Source organism: Thamnophis elegans, chromosome 10 (assembly GCF_009769535.1).
Source record: "Thamnophis elegans isolate rThaEle1 chromosome 10, rThaEle1.pri, whole genome shotgun sequence".
Lineage (NCBI taxonomy): Eukaryota > Metazoa > Chordata > Lepidosauria > Squamata > Colubridae > Thamnophis > Thamnophis elegans.
Genome location: NC_045550.1, coordinates 179,342 through 196,548, shown reverse-complemented (window position 1 = coordinate 196,548; position 17,207 = coordinate 179,342). Strand labels below are relative to the sequence as shown.

General features: G+C 36.4%; 1 protein-coding gene across 4 annotated transcripts in view; it reads left to right on the top strand.

The window, feature by feature from the left end:
- Window positions 1–17,207, top strand: part of LRRC27 (leucine rich repeat containing 27) — a 54,762-nt gene that overhangs the window by 19,643 nt on the left and 17,912 nt on the right. For 3 of the 4 annotated variants that reach the window (XM_032225470.1, XM_032225468.1, XM_032225469.1), the window contains exons 6-8: window positions 6,942–7,182; window positions 10,086–10,217; window positions 11,337–11,433. In XM_032225470.1, the coding sequence (XP_032081361.1) occupies window positions 6,942–7,182; window positions 10,086–10,217; window positions 11,337–11,433 (470 nt within the window). Of the gene's footprint in view, window positions 1–8; window positions 132–6,941; window positions 7,183–10,085; window positions 10,218–11,336; window positions 11,434–17,207 lie in introns of all 4 variants that reach the window. The other variant, XM_032225471.1, reaches the window with a different exon arrangement.

Here is a 17,207-nt window from a genome sequence, read left to right as displayed (position 1 = left end):
TTTCACAGACTTGCCTTCTCCGCTAGAACAAGAAGCAAAGGCCATTGTTAGAGAATACAAGAAAAAATGTGACAGACCTCCTGATCGTAGGAAAGCTTTCAACGCTTTGTGGAAACAGATGAGCCTCTTTAGTGAGTTTAGTAGAGCACTAGCATTGGAGGGCAACATCATTTTGATACTACTCCTTTGAATATACGGTATTTCTGAATCTAGATCATATAAGGATTTAGTTCAAATACTCTACTCAAAACTATGATTTAGACTACTATCACAGGTTCATTTTTTTCAAGCTCCAATTCCCTCCTAAACTTGAAACAATAAAATTTCCCATTGCCTCTAAGTAGAGAAAGTTATAGTAAACCGTTACCCAAAAACCAGAAATTAAAATTAAGCTAATTATGTGATTAATGAAAGTTGGCCCATTTGGGACTAGAAAATTATAATGAAATTGGAACATGAAGAAGGATAAAGGGCCTTGATAGCCTTGACAGCTAATGATCATAATAGCAGTGTGCCAGTTTGGTCTGGAGGTTAAGGCATCAGGCTAGAAATCAGGAAACTCTTGAGTTCCAGTCCTTTTTTAAGCATGAAAGCTGGCTGGGCCAATCATGTTCTCTCAGCCCAACTTACCTCATAGGGTGGCTGTCAGGAAAATTGGGCAGGAGGTATGTTTACTGCCTAAATCAGTTCACACGCATCCATAGCAGATCCAATACTAACATTACAGTTTAGCCCTTAAAGGCTATTCAGATTCATTTTGGGCAGTTAAAAAGCCATTTGCTGGATAATGTCCCCAAATGTCTTGCCTTGCCCTAAAGAAACAAATAATTTCTTGAAGAAATCAAATTATATTAAATTGCTAGAGAAATAGTATGTGTAGCACAAAAATACTTTGTATATTGTAATATTTCTAGTTTGATGGTGTCCTCAGCTTTGTTTCAAATATTCTTTCATTACAGTAGTTCCTTCTTTTATATTATTTTTCCCCCTACAACCCTGGATGCTATATATTTTGTTGGAATAACTATCTTCTTCTATCCTATTAAAAAGAACTAAAATTCCTGGGAGCTGAAATACTGAGGTTCCTTCCCAAGAGGTAAAAACAGCACTGAATCTCTTGATCAGAACTATTAATAATTTAACCCTGTGGTTTCAAATATTTTAGATCCCTAAAAATTCAATTTTCACAAATAACATAATTATTTTTTAATTTTGTGATTTATAGATTTAATTCGGTTTAAACCCAGAAGCGCTCGAAGAATCAGTAGTGTGTCCAGTAAAGGTAGCACTTCAGAAAATATCTTATTTTTAATTAAGTTTAAATAGTGTTCAGATTATTAAAATATACATAACTGATATTTGTGATTCTTTTTCTAAGTCAAAAGCACATAATGCCTGTTTAAAGGTTGTTTCTTTAAAAAAAGGTTCAATGTGGAATATGCCCTCTTTTGTCTGTCATATTGCTTGTTATAGAAACAACAACAAAAAGATTTAGCAGAAAACAAAGATCATTTTGACTGACTTTATTACTGTTGTATTTATACAACATGCTTTTAAAACAGTTTATGCCAGGTTGCAATATCAAATATGATTTACCAGTAGTACTGTGGCAATGTAATGCTAATAACTCTGATTAATCTGTTTGCCAATTAACTATATAGCATTGCCTCTTACAACACTTAAACAAATGTATTTGACATGGTAAAAATTAGAATGGACTGAAATGAATGCTCAAACTAGCATTTTTAACATTCTTTGTTGAATTCTTTTTGTTTGCTGTTGGATTTGTTTTGTTTTTTAAAGAATGCCTTTAAAACACATAATTCTAAAGATTTAAGCCATGACAACTGTAGAGCAAAAAATACTAACATACTCTTATATATGCTTTTTGCCACCAAAATAACATTTTTGGAAACTGGAGCTTTGAAAATGCCGTGAAAATAAGGACAAGTTATTCACTAATCTAAAAAAGTGTATCATCTTCAGATTTTTGGCCTATTGTATGTGATAGAGGTTTGCAACATTTATTGCTATCTTAACGTACATTGTAAAATATCAGAATGTAAAGAAATAGTTGGGTGTTATTTACATACTGTAATAGTAATCTTTTTATGCATATGTAACATTTGTTTTCAAAAACTGTTGCATTTTTGAAACTCTTGTATTGGATGGTTAATATGATCATAAAACACCACAAGTACAGCTTTTTATGTAAAAATAAATTGTACCTTCAAATACTCGGTAGAATTCTTCGATTGGCTAATTGTTTTATTTGATACGTACGTGGTTTGTTTGCTGTCATGTCTTTACTGAGCTTTGGATTTAGATCAAGAGAACGGCACAGACACCGGACCTCTCTTCCAACGTTACTTTTCTTAACTTCAAACTTCAACCAAGAAAATGGGAAATGCCGATTGCCAACTTTCCCCATAAATTCCATCAACGGGACTGTTTCTCAGAAGCCACATTTCCAGTATTTCCAACCAAAGAATATCGTGCAGTTTCCCCCCGTCTTTTCCTTCTTGTCTTTTTGCAGGAGGGGAAAAAATCTTGCACTAACAGTATGGGAGGATTGGGGGTGGGGGGTGGGGGGGAGGCTGTGCATATAATATTGCATATAAAAGGTAATAGAATTTTACCCAGAAAGAAGATTTGGGGGAATCTGCTGGGAATAGCTAGTTCAGTGAAGGAGGCTACTCAAGACCAAAATCACAAATAATGTTATGATGAAGAATAGGGGTTGCATAAGGTCAAATTCTTATTTTGCCTTGTATTCTAGTATATGAACAGATACTCATAAACGAATAAAGAGGAGCTACTTGTCAACCCCAGAGACTAATTAGAGGCTAATTAGAGTGAAATCAAAACTTTCAAGGACTTCATGTACAATGCATGATGAGGATTCCCAGCCTTGAGGGCATTTTATAAGCAGGAAAAATTTAACTTCAGGCCAAATGTTTTAAGGTGATATCTTCAGGCTAACAGCATTCCCTATTTTAGCTGAGCATGTTGACCTTTTATTCGATGCATATTTCCTCCTCAGGCTTTTGTTTTTCATTCTTCTGTTAATTGTTCACAGCCGTTTCTTATGTTTATACGCACCACTCTCCCAGCAATTTCTGTTGGACACAACAGGGCATAATCATGCATGTAAAATTAAGCATATGGCAATGTCATGAATGGTCTCAGGCTAGAAACTGGGAATCTGTGAGTTGTAGTTCCATATTAGGCACAAAGCCAGCTAAGTGATATTAGGTCAGTGAGTCCCTCTGAGCCTTAGGAAGGAAGCAACGGCAAACCATATCTAAAAAAAACCAAAACCGTTTCTGAAAAAACCTTGCCAAAAAAACCTGTGGTCACTTATCCAGGCCTGTTGCCACGAATCAAAAAATGACTTGAAGACACTTGTATGTGCACACACACACACACGCGCGCACACAGCGTAGCATTTGCATTTTAAGAGTAAAAAGAGTAATAAGCTTATTGTTCTAACAGGCCTGTCTGCACAGCTTCGTACCAGAAAGTAGAGACCATAGCAAACCTTACCTTTAATCACTTACCTTACTAGACTGTGTTCTAGAAAGGCAAAGAAAAGCGCAGTTAGCATATTCTTTAAGATCCACTGTGCAATTACCTCTTTTTATTTCTTTCCAAACCTTTTCTAATACCCCAATGCCAGAAATTGGCAATCAGAGGTATAGGGCTGTGATTTCTTAGTATATATCCTTATTGGTATCTCCTAACAGGCTTTTGAGCCCTGTTTCAGATTCTTGTTTTTTTTGTTTTCCATAGCTTGGATGTATGCATGTTTATGTATATAAAGTTTATGTATTTAAAGGCTAATATAGCAGAAACACATCTCTTTTGGTCTATTCTCAAGCGACATGGGGAATCTGCTGTGTCTTATATGCATCTTGTAGAATCCAAATTGTAGTCCAATGTTTCTTCATATGGGTTATATGATTTATTAATTAGTACAGTATTTATTAAAGAAAACATATGTTTCCTCTGAGTCAGGCAGGGAGATCCCAAGTCTGTGAAAGGAAATGCACATTATTTTATAAAAAGCACTAATATAATTATCTGAGTCAAGTGGCTAAATGAAGATTTGGAAGAAGCTATGCATCCCTGAAAAGATGAAGCTATTTCATAATTACCAGCTCTGCTTCGATAATTACGAACTTAGGCTTTATTTTCCATACAAGTATTTCCTTGAATCTGTCTGTAAAAACAACAACAACAAAAACCCCTACAGATAGTGCTCAATTTATGACCACAGCTGGAACCAAAATTTCCTTTGCTAAACAAGGCAGTTAAGTGAGTCATGGCCAATTTTTTTTTTGCCATGGTTGTTAAGCAAATCATGGTAGTTGTTAAGTGAATCACGGGGTTGTTAAGCAAATCCTGCTTTTCCCATTGATTTTGCTTCTTGGAGGCTTACTGGGTAACTGCAACTACTGTAAATACATGGTGTTGAATTTTGATCACTTGACTGTAGTGATTTGACATTCATAAGTTCAAGGACTGGTTGTAAGTCACTTTTTTTAATGCTATTGTAACTTCAAACAGTTGCTAAACAAATAGACTTATATACACTGCTTCACAGTGATTTAACTGGTTTACAGAGTCAGCACATTGCCCCCAATCCTGATTTTACTGACCTCAGAAGGATGGAAGGCTTCCCAGAGCCTACCTACAATACCATAAACCACTTTGCAGTTGTATCTAATGATTTATGATGAATATATTTTTAGGATGACTATGACCATGATTTGTCATTTATAGCTTTTATTACATTGGGAGCTTATGCACTGAAGACAAATTACTTGTATGTCCAATTACACTTGGCCAATAAAGAATAGTCTACTCTACTCCACTCGACTCTACTCTGTTCTATTCAGTGGACCTCTAGACCCCCAGACCACTTATAGCAATGTGCACATTGCATTCAGTCCAGCGTTTGCTGGCTGTGCGGCTTCAATGGATGACGTATTTTACATAATATAAACCAAAACTAAGATACGAAATGGCCACTCGAAAGCAGAGTTTCGGTAGAGCCGAGGTTCCCTTGGCTGCGTTGTATTGACTTTCAGTGCAACAATTTACCTAGGACGGAAATAGTGTATCAACTTGGTCTGTGAATCTGTCAACTCCAGAGCATCCAGGGTTACTCCAGGAGGGCAACCTGAGCACATTTGGTCAGTTAGCCAACAGGGACAGCAGGGATTCAAAACAGGCATAAAATATATAACTCTGCATCCAGAGTTTTCCAGCTTCAGTTAAATACCCAGACTTTAATCCTCAACAAAACACACACCCTGTTTCTTCTACACAACACCATTTCTTGCCAGTGCCCTACATTAACAAAAGTACGTGATGGATAGGAAACATTTCCCAACATTCTAACATTCCTATGAAAACTTCAAAAAAGCATATTAGGAAATCAGGGATTCTCTTTTGCGTCCAATCAAATTAGCTGCATAACATACATGTAGTCCTCAACTTAGCAGCAGCTCATTGAGTGACTATTCAAAGTTACAACAGCCCTGAAAAATGTGACTTATGACTGTTTTTCATAGTTACAACCTTTGCAGCATTTCCATGGTCACGTGATCAAAATCCAGCCACTTGGCAACTGACTCATATTTATGACCGTTGCCGTGTCATGAGGGGTCACGTGAGCACCTTTTGCGACCTTCTGGCAAGCAAAGTCAATGGGGAAGCCAGATTCACTTAACGGCTGTTTTAGTAACTTAACATCTGCAGTGATTCACTTAACTGTGGCAGGAAAGGTTGTAAAATGAGGCAAAACTCACTTAGCAACTGTCTCACTTGCCAACATAAATTTTGGGCGTAGTTCTGGTCGTACATTAAGAACCACCTGCATAAGAAGAGGGTGTCACAATATGTTTCAACAGAATTTAAGATTTGTTAGATCAGGGGTGTCAAACTGGCGGCTGATGGGCCGGATGCGACTCACACAGACCACGCCCACCACAGCTCCGCAAAGGGGGAAAACGTAATGAAATGTCAGGGCGGCAACGAGACGCGGCAAGTTTGACACCCGTGCTTTAGATGTATAATCCTTACTCCAACTATAGTGGCGGAAGATATATTTGCTAATAATAGGGCAGTATTTGAAATCCCTCTCAAGGTTAGATAAGATATATTACATATGTAGGGGCCTTCTGCTGGATCCCCGACAGATTCTGAAATCTAAGCAGAGAACATTAGAAATCATATCTACCTTATTGGTTGTAATCCAAATTTATAGGATGCAGAGTAGTACCCAATTGGATAGTCCTACTTTTAAGAAGTAGAATAAGAGGAGTGGGATTTTTTTTTTAGAATTTCCATTATTTCATTAATAGAATTACTGGAAGCAAAAGAACGGGGCAAATTGGACCATTAAACGTTAAAGTGTGTGTGTTGGGGGTGTGTGTGTGTGTGAAAATAAACTGTCAGTACTTGGAGGTTGCTATTTTAATGTTCATATTTTGGGACGCAGTCAAAGATATGTTATTCAGTGACATAAAATAATTGGTCAGGAATGAGGACTTTGAAGTTTGGTTTATTTAATTTAATTTTGTTTAAAAATGCTTAAATATAATCAAAATCTGACAATTCAGTTTTTTTCACTGGGGTAGAGATTCTGAGCACATTTGCATCACATGATCACACCCTTGCCGATGCATAAACCAAAGTGATTGAGTCAAGAAAAATGCATATTTTATTTTCATTCTCTGCACTATTGAACTGAGGGTTTAGTGAGGCTCCTGTTTTCTTTTCTTTTTTTATGCTTATTACATTACAGTAAGGAAGGGAGAGGGTGTAAATATGTATTTCTAAACCAAAAAGAACAAAAAATAACTTTCTTGCTATTTTCCCTTCCCAGTTGGTTCCATCTATGAGTATAAAGCATTTTTTTTTTATTTCAATAGAAATGCCTCCTGTTGAAAAATTAAATTTGGCAGACATCATGAAATCCAGTTTGGATTTGTCCGACGGATGGCCCAATGAGGAGGAGATGATACGATTTAAGAAGCTACGGGATGAACTTATCCAAGATGAAAGACAAGATTATCCTGAAGACAAAATAGCAACCAATGACTCTCTGCTTACATTAAGGAGAACCAGGACAAAGGAAAGCCTTTCTCGCAAATCATCCATACTTTCATCAAGGTAATAAAACACATAAGCCAGTTTATGTTTTTATATTTATGGTAACTCACAGTTTGCATTCTAATGTAAATTATATATTACTGTAGTATGTTAAATTCAAAAAATGCATGATAAGTAGTAAAAATCTAGAAAACCCAGAGGGAAATTAGGAGCTTTTCTTTTTAAAGCCACAATAACAAGAATGGAATTTTAAAATTTCCACAACCATTATGATATTATTGTATCAGTCTAAGGAAAAATAATAATTTTAAAAGGGTAGCAATCTTCCAGGTATCATCGTTCCTCCTCTGAATCAATCGTTAAAATTATCTGTGGGTGGGTTTTTCCTGTTTTTTCAGAGACTTTTAATATCTTCATGCAACGCTTCTGCCAACGATTCTAGTGATAAACCTTATAATTGGTTCCAAAAATAGATGGCCATACATCTCTATCAACAACTATATGAATAGCAGGAATTGGTAGAAAGTTCTTGGCGAAAACAGGACCAGTTACAGGGTTCCATGGTCATGTGACCACAATTTGCAATAATTTCAAGTTTCCAGCAAAAAAAAATAATGTATATCCAGGAAAATGAATTCATTTAACAACCACATAGTTTGATTCATTTTATGACCCTTGTTCGAACAGCCATAAAATTGAGTCCAGTCTTGTGCTGCCTTGACACAATGACTTATGATCCCAATTCCAGGCTCCATTGTAACCATATGTCAACTACCAGCATTTAGGAAGAGCAAAGGGACAATTGACATTGCCTGTACAATTTCACATTCGGGGAATCTGTGAATTATACCTCTCCCTCTCTCTCTCTCTCTCTCTCTCTCTCTCTCTCTCTCTCTCTCTCTCTCTCTATCTATCTATCTATCTATCTATCTATCTCTATATCTATCTATCTATCTATCTATCTATCTATCTATCTATCTATCTATCTATCTATCTATCTATCTATCAACTCCAAAATAGATAAGTCATTTTCAGAAACTAATACTTTCTACAACAAATATAACCAATTAGCAGTATATTTTTTAAAGGTAAATGAAAAAAAGATTACAGAAATGGCCAGTTGTCACCTAGAACAGGGGTGTCAAACTCAAGGCCTAGGGGCTGGATCCAGCCCACGGGCTATTTAGAAATGGCCTGCGGGCTGCCCTAAAAAACAGCCAAGGACCAGCCTGCGGTGCCCCTTCCCAGTGAAAGCAGAGCTCGGGAGGGCCGCACACAGCCCTCTCGGGCTGCCTTTAAACTGGCAGAGGGCGGCAGGAGGCTGAGAACAGAGCCAGGGGCCTGTTTTTGCTGGCAGAGCCCTCGGGCTGCCACAGGTGCCCCGACACAAGTGATGTCAAGTTGGCCACGCCCACCCTGGCCACGCCCACCCTGGCCCCCGAGGTCAAACACAACCCTGATGCGGCCCTCAATGAAATTGACACCCCTGATCTAGATAGTTCCCGATTCGTATCCCTATCTGCTTTGCAGTAAAACTGATGAAATACATTGGTGCTTCTTAAAGACTCACAGATGTATTTTCTCATAATAAGATTTAGTGGACCATGAACTATAAAAGCTTACATGATAATAAATCACATAGTTACATAGAACATGAGAATTGAAATCTAAAGCCAGGAACAAATGAAGCCCATAATATGTACTTGGACAATTAATTCCTCAAAGCAGTTCCCATTGTAAAGTCTTTCATTTAGATAGCTACCAGCTGTTAATGCTGGGTTTGAAACATGACCCTGATGAGAATAGAAATTTGCAACTAATTTTTCAATAGACACTCATATCTTATACATAAGGTATTTTTGAAAATGCTGAAAATAGAATAATTTTCTAAGTCCTTGTTTTAGCATTTAAATCTAAACAAATCCCAAAACAATCTTTAAAATGTTATGAAATTTCAATTAACTCACTCTTTTTGCAAAGCAAATGAGAAACGGCATCCCCTTGGTTGAAGCATGCAATCTTCTGGGCTTTTTTTTTTTTTTAAAAGCAACAGAGCTAACCTGAAATTGTGATTTTGATGGTTAGAGGCAGAGAGAACATAGCAACAGATTTTTCTTCAAAGATTCAGGAGGTGGAGGATTGGATTTAATGTTTTGTGTTACCGGAAATGGAATACATATTTTTGAATAAATGACCATATACAGTACCCAAGATCTAATGTGAATTAAAGAATTTCCATGTTAAGTTTGAAGGCATCAAGAAGAACTCACCAACACCCACTTCCTAATGCCTTCCTGTATTTTCTGCTGTCTTCATAAGAATCTAATTCTTAATTCCAATAAAAACATAACAGTTCAGTTCCAAGAAAGAGATGGTTTGGGCCCAAAGTTAGTCATTGTTCAGTCCCTCTGAAGCTGATAAAGAATTCCCTTGTAAAATAATGACTAACTGTAGTTGAATTGAACCTGCGCATGCTTTCTTAATTCTGTCAACAGCCCCCCCCCCAAAAAAAAATCCGGATATGGTTTATACAAAACTGGGCAAAAAACAAATGTTTACGAGTAAATTACCTAAAGAACAAACAAACAAACTCCACATTATGCTCAAACCAATTTTATTGTTTTAATATTTATAATTCATGTACAGTTTATTTCAATTTAACACAATCATGCTAAGAAACTATGACCTTAAATTTCTGGGGGGGAAATGCAAGGAACAAATGTAAATTAGATGAGAACCAAACAGAAAAAGGATTATGGGAATGATATAATTCTCAAGTCTGCTTTGTTAAACTGGTGTCTATCTGGAACAGTAGTAACTCTGAAGTAGACTTTTTAAAAAAATAAATAAAGCCTGAAGAAAGTAGAGATGACTATAGAGATTTTTTGTTCAATTACTGTGATGTTCTGCATAGCTTTTGATGACAAATATAATTGACTGAAGTTAAGAAGTCTGTTTTAAAGGGATAAAAAGAATCTGTTTCCTGCTGCTTCATCATATGATTTCATAATCCAGAGTAAGATGGCAGAGGAGTGCAGATTGGCAGCATTAAAAGAAATGAGGGGAAAACAAGCTTTAATTGAACAGCGGAGAAAGTAAGTGTTATAATTATTTTCAACAAAATTAGCATAAATAAGTTTACTAAATATGGGTTGCAGAAATCTAGATCGCTAGATGGTGGCAGAGGTTTTTTTTCTGTATTATCTTTCTGCCATCTGACAATCATCAGAATTTTTGCAGCCTAAATATATGAAAGCCCTAATATAGACGATGTTACTACTTGACAGAAAAACAAGCTGGCTTTTCATTTTAAAAATGAGTATCCATCCAGCTTTGATTTGCTTTTGCTACTTGCAGAGTGAAAGATTTATGCCACTGATAACAGGAGCAGATCCCTGATTTTAAATCAATAAGGAAGATTATTTCTAGTGCAGGAAAGCAGTAAACAGAAGGAAGATTGTTATGCACCTCTCCTGTTTTTCATTGCCATATTCAATATTCAGTTCCTTCATACTGTTACTTTTCCCCTTATTATTCCAAGTCTGCATTTTCACAGGATGAAAATAGGATCAGTGAAAATCTAACATGTTAAACAAACCTTTGAACCAGATCATACTCACTTAAGAAATGATAGCTAGGGTGTGTAGACAGTAATATTTCTATTCCTACTGTTTCTCACCATAGCCTCTCAGCAATATTTCCACAACTTCTGTCCAGCATCTTTTTCACAGTTGCAGAATTTTAACTAAATTCATCCTGACTTTGAATGCGCAGGAAAATATTAGACTTGCATAAACTGACATCTTTGCTTGCTTGTTTCATATTCAGTTTTGAAAGTTTAAACCAGATATATACTTAATTTCACTATTTTTGTGATTGCCAAAAAGCACTGGCTTCTTTGAACAGCACTGAAGCTTGAATAAGGGAGATTTAGCCATTTCAGCTGTGTGAATAACCCAAAGCTGCTCTTAAATCCATATGTGTATGAATGTCCATGTATACACACAACATATGATGGGTTATATTTAGTATCTAGAAATAGAATCATTGTTCTTTATTGTGATTGTTCATCTTCAAAAATATTATGTACACTTGCTCAAGAATAAAATTCCAGTATGATTTTCAAAGTGTGGTGTTTTTCTGGAAAGTTAATTCCAATATTGACTATGTGACTTAGTGGTGAAATGTTAAATACCTTTAAAATGTTTTTGAAGAGATAAAGAAGTTCTTCAGAAATGGAGAAAACAGTCCAGAAAGATAAGAGAAAAGAAAGGAATATATACATATTCACCCCAAAAAGGAAATACAATGGTATGTATCATCATATGATTTTGTTCTGCAAAAATATGTTGCTGGCTTTCATAGTGAAATATGGATGTTGGGGTTCTCCGTACTCCTGGCCTAAATGCTTTGTACTGTACTTCATGGCAGTTATTTCCCCACAGCTGAATTATGTATTTAGGACAGGGGTGTCAAGCTCAAGGCCTGGGGGCCGGATCCAGCCCAGAGGGTGCTTAGATCCGACCCAGAGGGCCACCCTGGAAACAGCTCATTTTTACTGGCAGAGCTCTTGGGCCACCACAGGCACCCCTGACACGAGTGACGTATAGCTGGCCACCCCCACGCCGCCTCCCGAGGTCAAACACAACGCCGATGCGGCTTTCAATGAAATCGAGTTTGACCCCCCTGTTTTAGGAGAAGACCTCTGGTGACCCAAATTATAAGGACCTTCAATAATCCTATGCTATGATGTGCCAGACCATTCTGAACAACTATAGTCTCTTATTTAACTTATTCTTCCTTAATTATGTAAACAATCATCAGTTGTAGAATAGCTGGTCATCTGATTTGGTCTTCACATAGAAAATGGAAAAGATGCATTCTTGATTTTGATGATTAGATGTGGAGAACGTCTTGAAAATAGCTGAAAGCACAAAAATTAGGACTTTGGCAAAATTCTCGGAGAGTAAGGCATCTCAGGATAATCTAATCATCTCATCAAGGCCCTAGCTATCTTTCTGTCCTTAATTTGTTGAATCTTTGCCTCCAGAATGAATTATTTGTATTTCTGTGAAAATATCTGGATCAATTTAATTTGATAGATCTTGTTTTAGAGCCTCTTGGGCTGACTAGTGTGGTTTGGTTAGATCTTGAGATCCATAACCAGAGTTTTCACCCAAGGACACACACACTCAAGAGAGAAAGAAGTAGGGGATGGAGGCAATGGTAAATATCAGCATCTGATAAGAGCAATATGTTAGCCCAATATATATTCACAGGTGTTATATGTATTTGAAAAAGGTAGTGATATTCCTCAGAAAAATAAAATTTTAAACGTGTTTAATGTGTTAAAATGTGAAAATGCAAATGTTCAGAATACACATTTAAAATTGCAGCTGAATCTGGTTCTAATATAACAGTAATAATAAAATATGGACCAGTAGAACAAATATGCTACAGCAGTGATAGCAGCATAAAATACATTTTCAGATCCTGCCCTCTCTTTTTTTCCTATCTGAATTAATCATGTCTCCTCCCTCCCTCCCTCAAGATGGTGCCCTATGTAGATCAGTCCCCAGTAAATTAACCTACACAGCAAACTTTTTCTTCAACTTTATTTTAATTTATGACTACCCACCCCCAGAACTTTGGAGGAAGCGTGCAAATGTAAGTAAATACTTACATCAGCTCTTCACCCTCATCAGCAAGAACCCATGTGTGCAGTAGGTGTCAAAACATCCTGCACATAGCTGTTCAAAAGCTGTGGCTGCCCAAGCTGTTTGGAGGCGTTGAAACAGAAGGGCTTTAATTTAAAATAGGATTGTTGATGGATGTCTCCTGAGATTTTACTTATGCCAAATTGAAGTAAATGTAGGCTGGATGTTATAGTTAATCCAGAGAGAAAAATCTGTCATCGTGCTCCCAAGAGAGAAACTCTTTGTTTTGTAACCCTGTAAATAGAGCCTCAGTCCCTCAGTTCATGGAAAGAAGTCAAGTCTTCCTCTACTCCTGGTGATCAGGTGAGGAGGGGCCACTTTGACAGCAGCGAAATTGAAGTGGAATAATGCATAGCTACATTTCTCCCCCCCCCCCCAGTTTTCCTCTGTGGTCCGGCTTATGCTACTGTGATTTTCAGGTGGTCGTCTATCCAAGTAACAAAGCCCCAGCAGAGGAGAATAGGTGCTGCTTGAGGTTGAACTGTCGGATGCGTGATGCTCTCTTAGCTCAGTAGCTTGTTTGCAGATGTTTTATTACCCAACTAGGTAACATCATCATCATCATCAGTGTTACCGACTGTTAGGTTTGCTCCCCATGGAAGGTTAACACTGATGATGATGTCACCTAGTTGGGTTCTGAAATGTCTGCAAGCAAAGAACCAAGTTCAGAGAGCACAAGAACTTAACAAACCACAATACGGTCCAACTCTGCCTAGCTTTACGGATGTAGTTAGGCAATGCCACTTGCTGTAACTCTGTTTATTATAATTTAACAAAACAACTAATGAGCAGTCATTGGAACAGGCAAAGCTTATGAATGGTGCTTCTAGACTCAAAAGCAGGGCATGTATCTGGCTTTTATTTTTATTTGTTTAAAATATTTTATGGCCATGAGATTGGGCCAAGTGTTTGATGATCATTTTATTGATTTTATTATAACTTTTTTGCAGTACAGTATAGTATTTTTCCCCAAGTCATTGGGCATTTATTATTTAAATGAAGCTATTTAAGTGAAGTTAAAATGAAAACTGTGTAGGCTTAACCTATTCTAAAAAATCAGGGCTCTCAATCACAATTGTTTATTTGTGATCGTGCTTTCAGACACTTAATTTGACATCCCTTTCTTAGCTATCCATCAGAACCTGTTTACACTTCATGCTCAGCTGTGGCTTCCTTATCCATAACTTGTCAACTAAGCTGCAGTTAGATACACATAGTGCCATAAGTCTTACCATAAACAATTGTGTTGACCTCATCAAATTTGCTAAGTCTAAACCTAATAAATTGTGTTATGGTTTAGCATAGTGTACAAACCCAATCTAATTAAGGATGTTGATGTGGAGAAAAGAGTTTCTTCTGCTTCCAGGTTCAATGAAAGTCCAATTTTCAGACCCTCCTTATAGAGATCATAGGGATATCAGTTGATAATGGAACTTTCTTCCATTGATTTCTAGAGCCTTGAATTTTGAAGAATTGGTTGGGATACTAAATCCTTATGTCTTTGATCTTCACATTTTAGTTTTAAAAATAAGAGGGACTAATCAAGGGAAGGATTAAGAAGGATTAATAGTTACACCAAATTTAGTCTTTTATAACGCCATGAGTTTGGCTATTTTGTATGAATAATTTGAAAATTATTCTCTTAGTTTCTTCCCTGAATGAATATGTAGGAAACACAAGAGGGCACTACGCCACCATAGTATTTAATTGCAGTGAGGCTGCAGGCTTAAACAATATCAAATTAATAATGCAAATCATAAAGGAACAAGCATGAACTGTATTTCCTCTATTTCTGTCAGTCAATTAGAGGGTAGTTCTAAACATGATTTGTAGGTGAAATGTCGCAAAGTCATGGTATAAGCAGAGCAGAAGAAAAGGCTGCTTGGTGTATATCATTGCTAAATCTTATTGGATAGGATGTAAAATGGTTGCCTTGATTATATGGCTGACCTGGCTGACTTTGTCTGATTAAAAAAACAAAAAAAACAAGGCTACATAAACTAAACTTAGGACGAGAGATCATTAAGAATTCCTAGGCTGTAGTTTGGTAAATTGAAAAAAATCTTAGAAGAAACAATTGCAGAAGAAACAATAACAAACCACTTCTGCATTGTTAAGAAAGCAACGATGACCTTGTTTGTGACAACATGAAGAATCAAACTTCTGAAGGAGACTTTAACTTCACCCGTGATTGATTGCTGTGTCAAACCACTGAATTCATTTATCTGAATGGCTTGGTTGGAAGATAAATTCAAATATATACACAAAGAGGCACGCATGGGCACAGTGAGTGTCCCATGCCCTTTGTCACTGCAAAGCATACTTTAGTATCTTCCTTTAGTCATCCTTAAGGTGTGTGAGAAGAGGCTAAGTTACTATCTATTGGTAGGTCTCTGGATGGTTTGCAGTAAATTAGCTAGCCTTTCTGACTCTCAATGGCTTTAACAGTGACAATTTAAAAATCTTTTTCCTCAGACAAAAAAATAGAAAATTGAAAACAAGTTATTGAATGACTGGCAGAGACAAGTAACAAATTTTACATGGCCTAATAAAAGATTGAGGATTAAATGTAAGAAACTGCAGCTCTCGGAAGACCAAGGGAATCTGGCAGCCCTGAACTTCAAACAGGATAGCTGTTTAATTTGGATTACATATTGGATTTTATCACTCTGTGGTTGTGTTACCTTCTTTGAGGGAACAGGACTCCCAGATGGACAAATTATCTTTAGATTGATACAAACAGAAATGAACAGTTATAAGATAATTTGTATTATGTACAATAATAAACAATGTATTAAAGTTGGGAATAAATATAAGAAGCTTTCCAAATTCTTGCCCCATTGTTGTTTTTTTCATGAAGATAAACACATGGAGAATTTTGTTCAGTAGACAGACACAAATCATATATACATCAAAATGTGATAATGCAAATAGGCAAAACCATCTGATCTGTTTCAATATCTTCAAATAACAGTATATTTAAAAGAACTACAAAGAAGAGGGAACAATTAGGGATCTGAATGAATCTGAAAACCTTATATTTCTTTCAGCATTTGCCAGGTCTTGCTTATAAACCGCTGATGAATATGTAATTCAGAAACTGATATAAAAATAAAAACCTTTCTTCCCTAATTTGGTGACTTAAAATTGAGAGCAGAGGTGGAACATGAGTGAAATTTAGGATTTGTAAATTCAGTTTTTCTGTTAAATCCTAACCCCAACCTTTAAGACAATAGTATGGAAGTTAATGTGGTGTGTAAGGACAATCCTGTTGAAGGCCACTACATTCCTTACCCCAACTTTGTATTTTAATTCTTTTAGTTAAAGAGAAGTAAACCAAATCTCCGAATTTCAACATTATTTTTGTTTCCAGAAATTTCTCTGGACCCCAAATTAGTGGACTATACTTTCTTTAAAAGTTTTTTTAAAAATGGAGGTGCTCATTGAAGGAAATTCACTTATCCTAATTTTGTGTACTATATTCTTTAAAATGGAAGATTAATAAACTGGAAAAAATGTGCTTATATGTATCACTTTCAGCCACAAATTTAGGATTTGGTAACTTACCAGCTGCTTGATTTTTTAAATATTTTTCATAAGTCAAGCATGCTAAATCATGGCCATTTGTGGGCAGAAATGAATCTTATTCAAAGCGTTTAGGAGCTGGGATTTTCACATCTCATGGGCTTTACCAGTCTTAACTGTGAAGAAACACTCATTATCTTAATTTGCAGCTGCTTGTTTCAGAGACTTTCACAACATATTCTCTGCAACTCTAAAGATCTACAGAATGGGGAAAAACATAAAATCAAAAATAAATTCATGTTTTTATTTGTAGTAAGCAAAAAAAATCATAGGGAGCTAGGCAAAAATATTTTAAGTGGTTTTCTTTTCATAATGATTGTTCCTATATTTTTAAGTGCAAACATCTTTACTCTTTCAATCATTAGTTATTTGATTGATCTAACCAGAAACTTGAGGATTACAGAAAGAAAGTAATGAGGGGGAAGGAATCCAATGGCTTTGAAAACCCAAGTATCCCTCAGGTGGGCCTTTTATACCTTTCCAGGACTCTGGTTGGTTCTGCCTTCCTCACTTCTGATTGTAGACTTGAGATATATATAGTCTATTTTCCTGACCTTGGTTTCTGAATAATCGGCCTCCTTAGTCCATCTACTTTCCATTACACAGTTTGGTCCACCCTGAAAAGATGATGATTCCACCTCTTCTAAGCAGGAAAAACCCCAAAGGAAAAGTAAATTAAGTGAAAGCATGACTAAGCTGTTGTAGAAATGCTTCCAAACAAGCAGTTTTTGATGCTACCAATCATAAGACATTGTGGAATCAGCCGGCCTTTTTCTTGCAACT